The following is a 14,788-nucleotide window of genomic DNA, read 5'->3' as shown; positions in this document are numbered from 1 at the left end:
AGGCTTACACTAAATTTGGTGCACACAGCTACTTACCAACACAAGCTTTCATGTCTATAGAAACCATAAATCCATCATAACAGAGACAGCGATATTCCCCTGGGATATTGGTACACTGCCCACCATCACAAATATCTGGATTGTTTTCACATTCATCAATATCTGAGGAGGGGAAAAAAACAACCAGGCAATAATTCTGTCACTGGCACGGATGGGCTGGAACACCACCTTGATTTTGGCTGAAAAGATAATGATGCTGGGGTTTTTCAGGTGTAAAATCCTACCTGCACATGTCCTGACATCTGGCATCAGAGCATAGCCATCACTGCAGCTGCACTCATAGCTGCCCTCTGAGTTAGTGCAGTGGGTGTCACAGCCTCCATTCATTATCATACACTCATCAATATCTGGGGAAGCAACATTGGTGGCAGTAAGTCCACTTCTTTAAGAAAAACATCATATTCCCTTTACATTTTACATAAAGAAGTTCATCAGTGGCTTCATTCTGAATTTTCATTCTCATTCTACTGTTTCTGATTTATATTTGGTTCTTTTTTCCCTCTTTTAACCGCTTTTTCATCTGTGGGAGCAAGCTGCTGAGTTAAATGTTGGTTTTGCTCCTGTGTATTGCTAGGGCTGTGTAAAAAAAGCTCAAGAAAAAAAGTTTGGAAAGGAAAAAAAGGGAAATGCTGAGAAACTTAAGAGCTTGAAATGTGGCACAAATTTGCAATTTTGTAAAAAAACAACCATAACAAGCAAATAGAAAACCCTCTCAGTACTGCTGCTCTCCTTTGCAAGGAGGTGATGTGCTGGGCACTACATCATTCAGTATTATTATAGGGAAGAATTAAAGAGATGCATATGACAAGGAGAAAAAAAGTGAAAGATGGACCATCAATGCATAGAGCTTTTCTTGCTTGATCAAGAAACCTAGGTGCATTTTCTTGTTGTTGGCCTCAAACCTCTGATTTTAATGGCGCAGTACAGGAAGTATAATTTAAAAGTATTCTGCAGAGTTCACCACAACAACCACATTTTTATACCTTCTTTATATTCCTTTATACTTCTGTACTCCCACAACAGCTCATGATAAGCCTCAAAGCACATGAGAAAACAGCCCTGCTGGTTTTCAAAAGGAAGGTGTGAAGTTAAATAAAAGCAAGGACAGATGGAACAACGCAGCTGAAGCACAAAACCCCAGGTGCAGGTGCCCAACACTTGCCTGTGCATCCCTGTCTGTCAGGAGTGGGCTGGTACCCAGAGTCACAGAAGCACTGGTAGGTCCCAACCATGTTCACACACTTGCCATTTCTGCAGAGGCTGTCACTCAACGAGCACTCGTTTACGTCTGGGGAAGAATTGGTCAGGTCAGTTGCAACTCAGGATATTTAATAGCTTAAACAGGTCATGTTCCAGGCAGAATGAGAGGTAAATTGCAAACTGGTGGCTTTCAGGTTTGTTAAATTTCTTTCTTGTTCTTGGCATGCTCCAGTTCAAGGAATGGAGTTCTGCACACCACGTTTTAATTAATGTCAAAAGATTTATCTTCTCTTACTCAGGTCTGTGAGAATGAATTACAGAGTCTGGGGTGGGCATTAATTACCAAGTCTGTTATTTTCCATCAAGACAATAAGCTAAAGAGATAATGTGCTTATTTTTTTACTTTTTCTTTCTTTGGCTTTTTTTTCCCTTCCTTGTTTTGGTGGATTATGGGCCAAAAGGAGAGATGCATTGTAACACAGGACAACACCTTTTCGTGACTGAATAAAGTTGCTCCCATGAGTGGTACAGTCCTTTCAACAGCTAAATAACCCCTGAGAGGCCTGATAAAACAATTCTCTTTGGAATCAACAGCATTACTGGCACTGAGGATTTTACAGGCTTCTAGTTTTTTATTTCAACATACATTTTTTGATATAAAGGAGGAGCATTAATTTGTTTAAGAGAGCATTAATTTGTTTAAGAGATCCCGGAGACCCCACCTTTGCCAGGGACTGACCACTCCTCCAACTAAAGGTTATTTTCCTGAGTTGAAACTCACCCAAGCATTCCTCCTGGGATGGTGACAGCTCATGCCCCAGGGGACAGTCACAGCGAAAGCTCCCCTCAGTGTTCACACAGGTGCCACCTCTGCACAGCAGAGGGTTGCGTTCACACTCATCTATATCTGCAGATATAAAATGGGCACATAATAAGGGGCAACAAAGAGAAAAGCAATTCCAGGGTCTACAAGTGACAAAATGAAAGAATTGTTTCATGGTGTTGCTCCTCCACTCATGCTGCACAACAGACCAAACCAAAAACTATGTATCATTATTAACTCTAAAGATGGGTATTTTTCCTCTCAAGAAAACCAGAAATTCATAATTTATCATTAGATATTCAAGAAAACGTGGAACACAAGCAAAGGCAGCAAATTTTTGGATACTGCCCTTTAGAACAATGCATTAATGTGATGTATATATATTTTCAAATTGATTAACGCAATCAAACACCTGTTCACATATGCACTGAAATTCCTGCCTGTGGATGCAGTTATGGTGGATGTTTGTGTATCAGTTTTTACCTAAATGGCTCCTCAGTTTGGTAACTCCTGTGTATGCCATGGTGTGGCTGGGAAATATTCTGGCTACAGCTCATAAAGGCAAACAATATTTGACTCACAAAACTGAAAAAACCAGCTAACACTACAGGTGTGGATGGAGAGAAATACAAACAGAAGATGTTCAAGGTGGAGGATTCACTCACACTTCTGGACTCTCAGGAAAGTCTAAAAGCATCACAATTTGCAGGAAAACAAGAAAAGGTGACTGAAGCCAAACTGTCATTTTTTTTAGGGTGGCTAGACACCTTTTGGTGTCTCCAGACCTATTCTTACAACTTTAAACAGGTTACAGAGATGTCATTTTTTTCAGGAAATGATGCGAGAATTTCTTCAGTCCTAGAAGAAGCAAAGAAAAGGGACTGACACTGTTTTTGAAACTCCAGCTTTCTATTCCAAATATTTGGGAACCCCACTAGCAGTTTTTAAATGACTTGTGTGAAGAGCTGCTGCCATCCTAAAATATATCTGTACAGAATAAGTGTCTCTTAAGGGTATCAGTAATTAGTATAAAGAACAAGCAAGGCTATATACTTAATTCAGTTATCTGCCTCTATAAACTGCATATCTGACTCATTTGCTCATGAAGCCACAATAATGACACATCTGAAGTGCTCAGCTCAGACCACAGCCAGGCTGTGCACAGCAAATGGAGACTCCAGGGGATCCTGGCAACGCTTACCCATGCAGTTCTTCATCATCATAAATCCACTTTCGTAGCCATCAAAGCACTCACACTCAAAGCTGCCAGGAGTGTTGACACAAGTGCCACTTCCACACAGGTCTGGGGAGATCCTGCACTCGTCAATGTCTGTTGCAAAGCAGTGGAGAGGTTAGGAAAATCAAACTGGGTTCAATGTTATCCTGCCTTTCACAGAAAAAAAAGGTCACTGTAAATGAAGACTACAGAAACCATATACAGTATGCAAATCAACAGAGAAAAAATAATTACTTATAGAAACATCTGATTATGTGAAGCAGACAATGAAAGATTTGTCTGCTGAGTCTTCAGAGCTCTCAGGCTATAGCAAACTATGCAACAAGTTTGCTTCTATTAAGTGTAATTTAAGGTTAGATTCTTAAGGAAATTACTAAGTGTAAGACATTCCAAGATACCATTCTTACAGAGGTATCAACTGACTTCATGACTACAATACTATTGATTTTAATTTGATTATTATAAATATACTTATCCAGTAATAGCATTATAAGTTTACATACACCCTTTCCATTAGGAATTAGCTCCTATCAAAGCTAGATTTACAGTTCACTGGCTGTCTTGTTAGTTACGTTTGAATGACACCTACTGCAGAAAACAACAGCAGAAAAGACAGACGAGCTCTTTTTAAATCACACTGGTAGCAAGTCAGAAATCTAAAGGGGAATTTTAATGTAGATATGAGCCAGTGAAACAGGTAAGTGTTGCAGGAGAGGACTTTGTGCCGCCTCCCATGATGGGTTTCTGCTGAGTGATTCCTCACAGACGTGTGGAGGTGTCAGACCCACATGGCAGATCTGTCACATTAATGAATATCTGGGCTCTTACACACTTCATGAAACAATTTCTTGCTGATTTAAAACAAGCAAAAAAGTAATCTATTTTAGAAAACTTGTTTCTCCGCAGCTGCTCAGTGGAGAAATTTCGTCATTACAGAACAGAAGGGGGAAAAAAAAAAGTTTTTGCAAGTTTTCTGACCTATTCTGGTTAGTTTAGAAATAAAGTTTGTAAAATACATTCTTTGTCAATGCAATCACTATAAAAACAAGGAAATCACCAGTTAGGGCAACATTAGCATCCAGACCAACCTCAGTGAGCATGCCTTACCACCCACACTTCATGGTTATTACTCAGACACACTCATGGACGCCTGCATATTGTAACAAAACCTCCTTCATTTTCAGCACAGAGCCAGCCACCCACAACGCTGGCACCCGAGTTCCCACAGCCACACAACTGTCAAGCCTATCTTCAGATTTTCCAGACAGTAAAGAACAAAATCCTGAACTCGTAAATTAAACACACGTGTCTGTGTCTTCCTGAGTTAACATTGCACTTGAGTCAGAATTGCTGAGGTGCCCTTGTGTGTTCTCAGCCATCAAATCTGAATATAATTAACTTGCAGTCTCTAAATTCATACAATGACCAGAAAGTAAGGAACATAAGATAATCTCTGTGTTAGAGCATTAAACTTGGCTTTGCTGGCGATCCTTATTGATTTTTCAGGTTGTACAGATACAGCATGACCTGAGCACCTTAAGCACCAATGATAAAAATATGAAAGTGTTGCATTTATTAACCAATCAGTTTCTGAAAGGAAAACTTGAGACTGTTTGCCATTCCCTCCAAAGATTAAGCTCTTAGAAACTGAAGGAAATGAATGGCATTGGGTCTCCAGATCACCAAGCTATGCCACAAGAGCAAGCCAATTTAAAAAGCCCCAGGGATGTGGCAGAGTCCCCATCACTGGATCTTTCCAAGGGGGACAGGGTGCTAGATAACCTCAGCTGGGCTCCCTTTCCCCACAATAGTTTGGAGGAACAGGTTGGTCTTTCCAGGTCTTTTTCAAGCAGGACTATTCCATTATTCTAGGCAAAACTGTGGAAAATGCAAGGCTTACTCACCTGTACAGTTTCTTTCATCCATATCTAAAGTGAACCCACTGTTACACCTGCATTTGAAACTTCCAATTGTGTTTCTACATTTACCATTCATGCACATGCCAGGGAACACTTTACATTCATTGATATCTAGGAATAAAAAAAAAGGAAGTAATTAAGAATTAAGAAATTCTTAAGCACAAAGATAAATGGAATCAACAGGAATTTCCAGGAACAGGAATTTCTTACCAACTGCATTGAGCATAAAAGGCAGGCTCTGGGTTAGATGGGACATCCTTGGAGACCTGACTGCAGGTGAAACATTTCCCAATCTTTTGCCTATTTTTGGGTTTCTTTGCTTCACAACACCCTAAGCAATAATTAAAAGTTTATACTAATCAGGAGTCAAAGAAATTCAGGATACTCTGAGCTGAAACTCTGATGTATCTATGGTGCTCAAGTTTGCTTTGTGCCACAATCAATATTCCTGGCACTCCTGAGCCAGTTTGTAAAATATGCAACCATTACCTGGTTGATTTGGTTTGGTTTTCAAATTGAGACTGCCAGAGTTTTATCTGGAGCTGTTCTGAAAATTTTATTTTTTTTTGTTTTGTAGAGCATCAAGTGAAATGTTTCACCTCTCCTCAATGCTGAGTAACACAAACTGTTAAAGGATCTTGCACAGGACAAGGCTGAATGACCTCTCCTACACTCTGTGAAATAATTTGCTGAGGCAATGTCCCTAACTGAGGATCATCTTCAACAAAACAATTTCTGTGAATGGAACACAACAGTGGTCCACATTAAGAAACAGAAACAGGAAGCCAAACCTCAGAAAATCTCAGCCTAGACAAGATTTATGAAATAATTAACTATTTAAATTAAACAAATGTTGGTTAAATTATTGTTGCTATTGTTGTGGTTATATTTTCCTTACTTCTTCGGTAAACCACCAACGAAAATCAAGAGCTTTGCCTGAGAGTAATGACTCCTAAAAAGCAGAGCTTATTTATGGTGAAGCAGAGGTCCCACCTGTTATAGCTTTCTAAAGCAACTCAAAATATTCCAAGAAAAATGCTTCAGAATATATCCTTAAAGAAAAATAAAAACCCTAACAAATTTTTGGATCACCTGAGCTTCTGGACACAGAAAACTAGTTTTTCTTCTCAGATTTTAGCCATCTGAAGTAACTTGGGTCTGGTTTGTTAACACTTTCCAGCCTACTCTGTTTTGTTGTTGCCCTCCAAGAGGTGAAGGTAGCAAGAACTGGACAAAATACTTTTATTTACTCCTTTATCACTGCAGATCCTTTTTGTCACTGCTCTCACAATCATAACACAAGAGACACCCTCTCCTTTTAATCACTTACTGATTTTGCAAACCAGAGAAAGAATCCACCCTTCTTCAGTCTCCCAGAGAGCCCTCGTCAAAATTTAGTAATATTTTATGTTTACATCTAAAATAACTTATTTCTCATACCGTATGATGCTTGGCTCATTCCCTGCAAAGCACTATCCTAAAAAACATGCACATTTTGCACTATTCCTGTACTTCTGAGCTCTTCTCCCTTCAGGAATTTCCTTCTCCTCCTTACCCAATTCAGACTTTGCAGCTTTTGCTCTCAAGCACCCATGAAAGCAGAGAATCCCCCACCTGTACCATCAGCTCCTTCAGGCAAATACCTTTATCCCATCTCTCAAGCACACTTAACAAGCAGCTCCAAACCCAGGAATTTCCTCAGGATACCCTCTCAGATGCATCCACATTTAATCCTCAGACACCAGAATTGATGCCTTAGGATTCAGGTTTTATATTTTTCAGATCCTGTACTGCTTTAGTGTGTAACCCTAAAACCCCATAGCCTGTCATCTACTGTTCTCCCATTTTATTCAGGCAAAACAATACTTCTCTAGGCATGAAACTGAAGGACACCTTACTGTCTCAGGCCCTGAGAGACATAAACAAATGTCAAAATTGGGGGGGGGGGGCAAACTTAAAGGAAATTACTTCATTACCTGAAGCTGTAATTGGAGGATTAACCCCTGACATGTAAATGGACCAAACTTTAACTGGGTGAAAAACTCATGATCGCTTTCTGTCACCCTGATATTTTCTGAAAAATCCCTCTGCCAGGATTTCTTCTCCTGGGAAGATGAGAAACCTCAGCCTCCCCATGTTTTGCTCCTCTGGAATGTGAGTTGGAGAATTGTTTACCCAGCATGTGAATTATTTTAACTTAATGACCAATCCCCGTTCAGCTGTGCTGGGAACAGGGATTGGTCATTAAGTTAAAACTGGTCTGTCACGAGTTTTTATTATTCATCCTTGTCTAGCCTTCTGATGTCTCCTTTCTCTTTCTTTAGTGAAATTTTAATATATAATTTTCTTTTAATATCATAATGTAATAAATCAGCCTTCTGAGAACTTGGAGTCAAATTCTCATCCTTCACCTCGTCCTGGGGACCCTCACAACACTGCAACAGTTTTTCATCTTGGGTGTAGCCTCTCTCGGAGGCTTCTGACGATTTTGACAAGCTGTTGAAGGCCTTCAAAAAAAACTCACTTTAATCCTTTTAATCTTGTCTAGCCTCTGTTCTAGGAACACATATCGCCCACAAGGGTCTCTGTACAAATCACAAACGGGATGGGGCTGCTGAGGAACTGCCTCGAGCTGTTTGATTTTCCAGCATCAGTCTCATTCCATGGCTATGGCAATGGGAAGATGCCAGCAGCTCACATCCCAGGCAGCAGACACAGAACTCAATGTCACAACTCACTTTAAAAGGTTTTGACCAATCACACAAAGCAAAAGCACAATGACAGTAGTTCTATCCAACCACTATAAGCACAGGTACCTTTGGTTAAACAATGCTTGCTTATTTCAAACACAATACCTGCTTGTGAGTCTTAAAACACAATGCACAGAGCTCCATTATTAAGCTTAAAACTTCCTAGTATCTGGCTAGATAAACTTTTCTGTAGCTTTTTCCTAATATCTTGCTAAATAAACCTTTCCACAGCTTTTCTGCCTGTCTTTTGCAGCTTTTTCAAAACCCTCTAATATTAGAGATTCCCACAACACACTCCAAGCCATTAACACCACCAACTCTTTCAGGCCTTCATCCACCTCTCAAGCAGGAATTCCCGCGGGATACCCTCTGGGATGCACCCTCACTTACCCGACAGGCAGAGGGAGGAAGGCTCACCTTTGTAGAAGGGCCTGCCCGTGAGGAGATCGCCCCTGTTGGAGAAGCCGGGGCCGCGGGGGCACAGGGCCCGGTGTTCCGGGGAGCCGGGAGCGGGGCAGCGCTGGCAGCCGGAGCCCCAGGCGGCGCCCAGGCCACAGCAGCAGGAATCCATGCGGAGCCTGCCGGGCACGGCCTGCACGCATTCCTCCTCCTCCCACCGCAGGTAGCACTGCTCCGTGCGGATATCTGCGTTACACAGCAACAACAAACAGGCTTTCATCCCTCTTCCTTTTCCACAGCAACAGCAAACAGGCATTTATCCCTCCCCCCGGCTCTTACATTGTGGAAAAGGTGTATTTTACGACGGGCTTTTCAAGGCTTTTATCCGTCTTCTCGGCTGTTACGTTGTGAAAAATGCGTATTTTATGATATTTTCGCAAATATTAAAATGAGTATTATGTGTGATGCGTTACAGAGTTATGCTGTATGAATTCTCTTATGCATTTTTAGGTTATAGCAAAATGTTAAAATAGAAACTATGCTATACTTTTCTCCAAAAGAAAGGACTTGCACCGAGATAGCAGCCACAGGACGCCTGAATCTTTCAGAGAAAGAGAATTTATTGCCCCATTATCAGAAGAAACTAACTTCTTCCCACCTCGCTCACGCCCGTTAGTATTAAGAGGAAGAAGCTGACACTGCCCAGACAAAATTCTGTGTCTGAATTGAATTTATCCATCATGTATGAGATGTATGAATATGCAACAGCTTATTGTTTTTAAGGGTTAATCCTCTGTTAACATGGGTCCTTTTTCGGGCTCGTGCTGCCCAGAAAATGGTACCTGGACATCCGTAACTCTTTGTTTCTGTTGTCTCATATTGTCATTATTGTCTCATGTTGTCCTAATCCAAACTGTCCAAAATTTTTATTACTCTGATTATATTGCTATTTTTATAACCATTTTATTACTATTAAACTTTTAAAATTTTAATAACAAGTGATTGGCATTTTTCACATACATGCTGAGGCCTGAGGCCTCAGCTGAGCTTGACTTAAGAGATGAATCCTGGGCACTCTGTGATTAAAACCACCAGTGTTATTTAGCTAAAAACAGATTATAAAGGTGCTTATGCTAGCTGTGTAGTTATCTACAAAGAATGTATCAATTTAAGAAACTTTCCTAAGCGCCATTGACACCTAAGGATTTTACCTTGTATATTTTTTATGCATTTATGTATTTTATATCATCCTGAAGTTCTTTAGTGTATAACTCTAAACTCTATATACAGTGCTAGCTACTGTCTTCAGATTTTGGTCAGACAAAACAATTCCTCTCTAGGCCTGGGAATCAAGGCAGTCTCACTGGCAATCTCACTGCCTCAGACCCCAAGAAATGTAAACAGAAGTGAGTTGGGGGGGAGCAAACTTAGGGTAAATTACTTCATTACCTGAAGCTATAATGGAATTGTAAATGTAATTGGAAGATTAACCCCCAGTATACAACTGGACCAAACTTAGAAAAGTATAAAAACCCAGGACCTGTCATCCATTTTGGGTGCAGCCCCTGGCGGGGCTTTGTCTGTCTTCAGGAAGTGTACCTGAAGGCTCTTCAATAAATATAACCACTTTTTATTCCCTTAATTTTGTCAGGCCTCTGCTTTTAGGTAGCCCTGGAAAAGGCATCAGTTTCTTCATGAATAGAGGCCTGTTTGTGGGGTATTTTAGGTGAAACCCTCCAAGCTGAGGCCTGGGCCCTGGCCAAGCCCCAGCCCTTGCTGGATGGGATGTGTGCCACCAGATCCAGGAGTTTCTGTGCCAAAAATACATTCAAGTTGGTTTGACTTGGTGATTTGGGCCTATAAAAGCTGGACTCACTTTTGGGGTGAATTTGGAGACCCCAGTTACAGGTGGATACACTGTGTAGGATTTTCCAGGATTGCTGGGAAGGGTTGTCCAGGTCCTTGCTGTGAATGAGGATCTGGATGATGCTAAAGTATTTAGGCAACTGGGGATTAATCTTTTTCCATCACTATCCTTTCTCTCACACAGTAATGATTAGGTGCACTACCTTGCTTACTTTTGCTTGTTGCTAAAGCCAAGTGTGTAGTTTTATTGAATGCATTATTTTACCTTTGTATTGCCTTTATATTCTTAGTAAAATGACACCGTTCTTTTCATCGGTGTCTGTGTTTTTTAAATCACCCCCGTCAATTGGCAGAACATTAACAAGCACACATTAACACTCAGCTCCTGCTCAAGGCTCTGCATTTCTGCACAATGTTCAGCCATTTGAAGTTGCTGATGTTGCACTATAGTTAAATTTCTGGATCTTTCTTGTGCCACATAAAAGTACAAGAATTTATTTTGTTGTCTCCCCATATCAAGATAAATCCTTACCCTCACATCAGTGCTTCTTAGGATTCTGTGTGTATTTGACAGGACAGACACATGTATTTCTTTACTGTACCAAGTATTCTCACTTATAAAATGACCCTTTTATTTGATGGGACAGCCACATCTGTTTCTTTATTGTACCAGGCATTCTGACTTATGAAATGACCCTTTTGTGGCTCTTGTGGTTAAAAAAGAAAAAAAAAAGAAATGGTAAAAAAATTCTTTAAAAAATCCTCTCTATATTTATGTTAGTGAATTAATTTAATAGTGCAGTGAATACAGATTAAAATCAAAAAAACTGACTGTTGTTAGGCTTACTGTAACACCAGGAAAATACAATAAGGTTTCTAGAACAGTTAATTATGCTTATTATACTCCAGGGTCCATCCCATTAGCAGCAAAGCAGGTCAGCCAGAAGACAAATCAACAAAGTGTGCAGGCAAAATCTTGTACTTGTGTACCCAAATTTCAGGAAAAGAACCACACACTGGCCTGTGCACTGAAAAAAAAAAAGACTAATTTGCACCAGCATATTTGTGCTCACCATCCATCACCCAGGACACCGCTGCTCCTGAACAGGAGTCAGAGCAGGGACAGCACTTTAGCACAGCCTACTGACTGCACTGAGGGCAAAACAAGCCTCAAAACAAACTCAATCCTCGAAGGAATCAACAGCTCTTCTCTGAACTGGCACAGATATTCCACATCTAAGCAGGCACGTCATCTGGGACAGTTCAGAAACAAACCAGGCTTTCTTTCCAGCCCCTTGGAGAAGGGTTTTGGAGGGCTGTGGGACACAGCTGAGAGAGTGGGGTGTGCTCTTACCTAAGCACACCCGGCCTGTGCCGTCCAGGGTGAGCCCCTCGGGGCACTCGCAGCGGAAGGAGCCTCTGCTGTTGATGCACCGCCCATTGGGACAAACCCCCGGGAACACCTCGCACTCGTTCACGTCTGCCGGGGACACAAAGGGTTTGGTTACCGGCACGCTCCGGGGGCAGAGCTTCAGCTTCATGGAGAATTTTAGGTGACAGGAAAGAAATGACACAGTGAATCCCCTTTCATCACATTTTCAAATGGGGGGGGGGGAAAGGGACATACTGAGTGTGATACGTGATGTGAGGTAATTCATGCTTGTATGAAAAATGTATAACATAAAGTTGTAAACAAAAATCCAAAAGCCTGAGACCACTGACACTCAGATTGCCACAGCGAAATTGTCAAACTCCAGGTGGCAGCAAGGAAAGAAAGCCTAATTAGCAAGCAAAAGGACGTGGCCAGTGCAGTGATGAGCCTTTCCAGGGACTATGGGGAACACTCCAAGAGCGATGAACACTTGATAAATATCTTCAACCAAGAGAACTAGTCTCAGGAACACACATCTGAATACCGGGTTCCCATAACTCGATCAAACACCAGCCACCTCCCAGAAACAGCATTGTCCAGCCCTGCACGGAGAAAAGAGACTTCATGCATATGCGGGGTGACAAAAGAAATCACCTCTGCCTCAGGCAGAAAAAACTGTATAAAACAGCATTTGTGAACAGAGAGATATCTGGTGTGATAGAGGTTGGATCAGGGTTCACCCAGCACCTCTGTCTCTGACTGTGGCTATCGAGGACTGCATTTTCAGCCATGAAAATAAAATCTTTTGTTATTATTAATTCGGTTTTTTCATTTATTACATATAACACTGAGTAAGAAGCAAAAACTTCACCTTCACAGGTAACACCCTTCACTCTGGCAAATCCTCTTGAGCAAGCTGTGTCTGGAATCAAGCCAGAGAGATATTGTTACTGCTTCAGAGTGACAGTAAGGCAGGAGCAGAAAATTTAAAAATACATGTATCTTCAGAATTTGCTAATAATTTCACTCTGTAAGGTGGGGAGTGCGCTAGCCTCAATAAAGAAAAGTACTGACTCATATTTAACCTACTGACTCATGTTTAAACTAAGTGAATAGTTGAGGAAATTAATCTTAGACTGTTACTTTCTCATGTGCTTTCCTTACTGAAATGATCAGCACCTAATCAGATTCAGTCCCTGCACTGACATGTAACTGAAAGGTAAAATTCCTTCAAGAGGCCTGAAGATTTAAAACTGTAGTCATGTCAATTATCAGCTTTTTTTTCCCCCACCAAAGCTGAATAATGGATCTGAGCAATGAGCTTACTTGAGGAGATACATGTAAAATGTAGCATCATATAATGATTTCAGAGCTTGCTGCAATTTAATTAGTTGCAGAATAGGAAATTCAGAGGCCAAACTCACCCAATCTGAGCAGATTATCTGTCTAGATTAAATAGATTTTGATCAGTTTTACCAGTCTAACCTGACCATCTGCTTCCTGAAGTCCAAAGGAATATCTTTGTTGCACTGCACAGTTAAGAGCTCTGCTGGATGCTGCTTGCACTCTGCTTGTTAGGAGGCATACATGTGCCCACAGTTACTGTTCCAATTAAAAATGAGAAGCTAAAACATCTTGACACCAGTTCAGCTGCCAGTGGCACTTTTCCAGCCTTAAGGGGATCAGTATTTTTGCCATAAACTAGAGTACAGTGAGCATTGCTGCTCCCAGCTTCTGTAAGTAGCCCTGAAATCTAATAGCAGCACTATTTCTGCAGTCAATAATGGTACACGAGCTACAAGTTTGAAAAGAGCTGGGAAAAAAGTGTTAACAGCCCACATCATAAAAATGAATTTTGCCAGATATTTCACTTTACTGTTTTAGTCCTTTACCTCCCTATCCCAGTCAATACATAGTCCTTGTGGAGATGAAACATACTGTAGCCATTAAGAGGTCTATTCACATGTTATTTCCTGGTATGCTTCAAAGTTATTAGAATGATCCCTGATGGTGCAGATTACAAGTCTAAAATAGATAACTTCTAAAGAAGACAACTTCTTTTCTTAGGTTTTTGGGACGGGAGCTGGTTTTGGTGGTTTTTGTTTAGTTCAGTTGGTTGGTTTTTTTGTTTTTTTTGTTGGGGGTGTTTTTCTGTTTGGGGTTTTTTTATACAGAGAGACAACAAGAATCTACTAATGATACTTATTCCTTTCTCCCAAAAGATGCAGGATGGTGGAGCATACCCAGTTCACAGCGTTCACATGGGCTGCCCCACGCTGCTCCCAAGGTGGCACAGCACTCAGATTTCAGCGTGGCACCGTTGATGTTGACTTCACAGTGGCTGTCTCGGACAGTAAGCCAACAAGTCCCCTTCAGGCTGTCTGCAGCAGAACAGAAAGCAAAAACAACACAGAATTGTCACAGCCAGAAGAGCTGGCATGCCACACCAGCAGGCAGAGTACCAAGGGAGCACAGGCTCTCTTTAAAAAGAAAAAACTTTCATTAGAGTGATTTTGTACACAGTTTAGTTCAGATAAATAGTGCTATTTATCTAAACTAAATCTTTTCTTTTAGTGTAAAGGGATAGCACTATCACTGAAAGTGACCAACAAACTACACTGCCTGAGGCATTTTACAATCCAGGTCCCACAGCTGGCAGAGGTCTTCCAGAGACTGTAGTGGTTTTATTAATTTCTTTCAGCTAGTGGCTGATCCATATAAAATATACAAAAGCAGAGATCCCAACGTGGAACTCCCTTTCCTGGGTGTCTGCCTGAACCCTTTCTGAAATGCAGATGTTCTTGTCTGTCTCGAAGGGAAGCCTTCAAGGTTGTAAGGAAGTTTAAAAATAAAATAAAAACACGGTGGGTAAGAGTGTTCTGTACTATTTTAGGGGTCTGGTTCTGCTGCTGCATTAGCTACACTTTGGAAAGTCAGTCAGATATCAAATCAGGCACATACTTTTGTAAGTTTTACCTTCAACACCTTTACACTTTCTTACCTTACCAAGGTTACCCTCAAATGGTACAACATTTATTGGGACAAGCAATCCTGTCTTAAGGATTGGTGATCAGACAGCAAAAGCAGCCTGTAAGGTCAGACCTAAAATGGAAGCTCAGGCTGGGCAGGGTTTAGAAGTAGGTGCATACTCAACAGTTCAAA

General features: G+C 41.0%; 1 protein-coding gene across 2 annotated transcripts in view; it reads right to left on the bottom strand.

Moving 5' to 3' along the window:
* FBN2 (fibrillin 2) overlaps positions 1 to 14,788 on the bottom strand; it is a 122,787-nt gene that overhangs the window by 39,490 nt on the left and 68,509 nt on the right. For both annotated transcript variants that reach the window (XM_054282306.1, XM_054282314.1), the window contains exons 21-30: positions 13,870 to 14,007; positions 12,498 to 12,548; positions 11,609 to 11,734; positions 8,407 to 8,634; positions 5,225 to 5,350; positions 3,285 to 3,413; positions 2,042 to 2,167; positions 1,223 to 1,348; positions 285 to 407; positions 37 to 162 (exon numbers count right to left, since the gene is read on the bottom strand). In XM_054282306.1, the coding sequence (XP_054138281.1) occupies positions 37 to 162; positions 285 to 407; positions 1,223 to 1,348; positions 2,042 to 2,167; positions 3,285 to 3,413; positions 5,225 to 5,350; positions 8,407 to 8,634; positions 11,609 to 11,734; positions 12,498 to 12,548; positions 13,870 to 14,007 (1,299 nt within the window). The remainder of the gene's footprint in view (positions 1 to 36; positions 163 to 284; positions 408 to 1,222; positions 1,349 to 2,041; positions 2,168 to 3,284; positions 3,414 to 5,224; positions 5,351 to 8,406; positions 8,635 to 11,608; positions 11,735 to 12,497; positions 12,549 to 13,869; positions 14,008 to 14,788) is intronic.

Source organism: Melozone crissalis, unplaced genomic scaffold (genome assembly GCF_028551555.1).
Source record: "Melozone crissalis strain CALT ecotype California unplaced genomic scaffold, PUWL_Pcris_2 ptg000005l_1, whole genome shotgun sequence".
In the NCBI taxonomy this organism is placed as follows: Eukaryota; Metazoa; Chordata; class Aves; order Passeriformes; family Passerellidae; genus Melozone; species Melozone crissalis.
The sequence above is the reverse complement of the archived record's forward strand: the minus strand, read 5'-3'. Positions and strand labels throughout refer to the sequence as shown.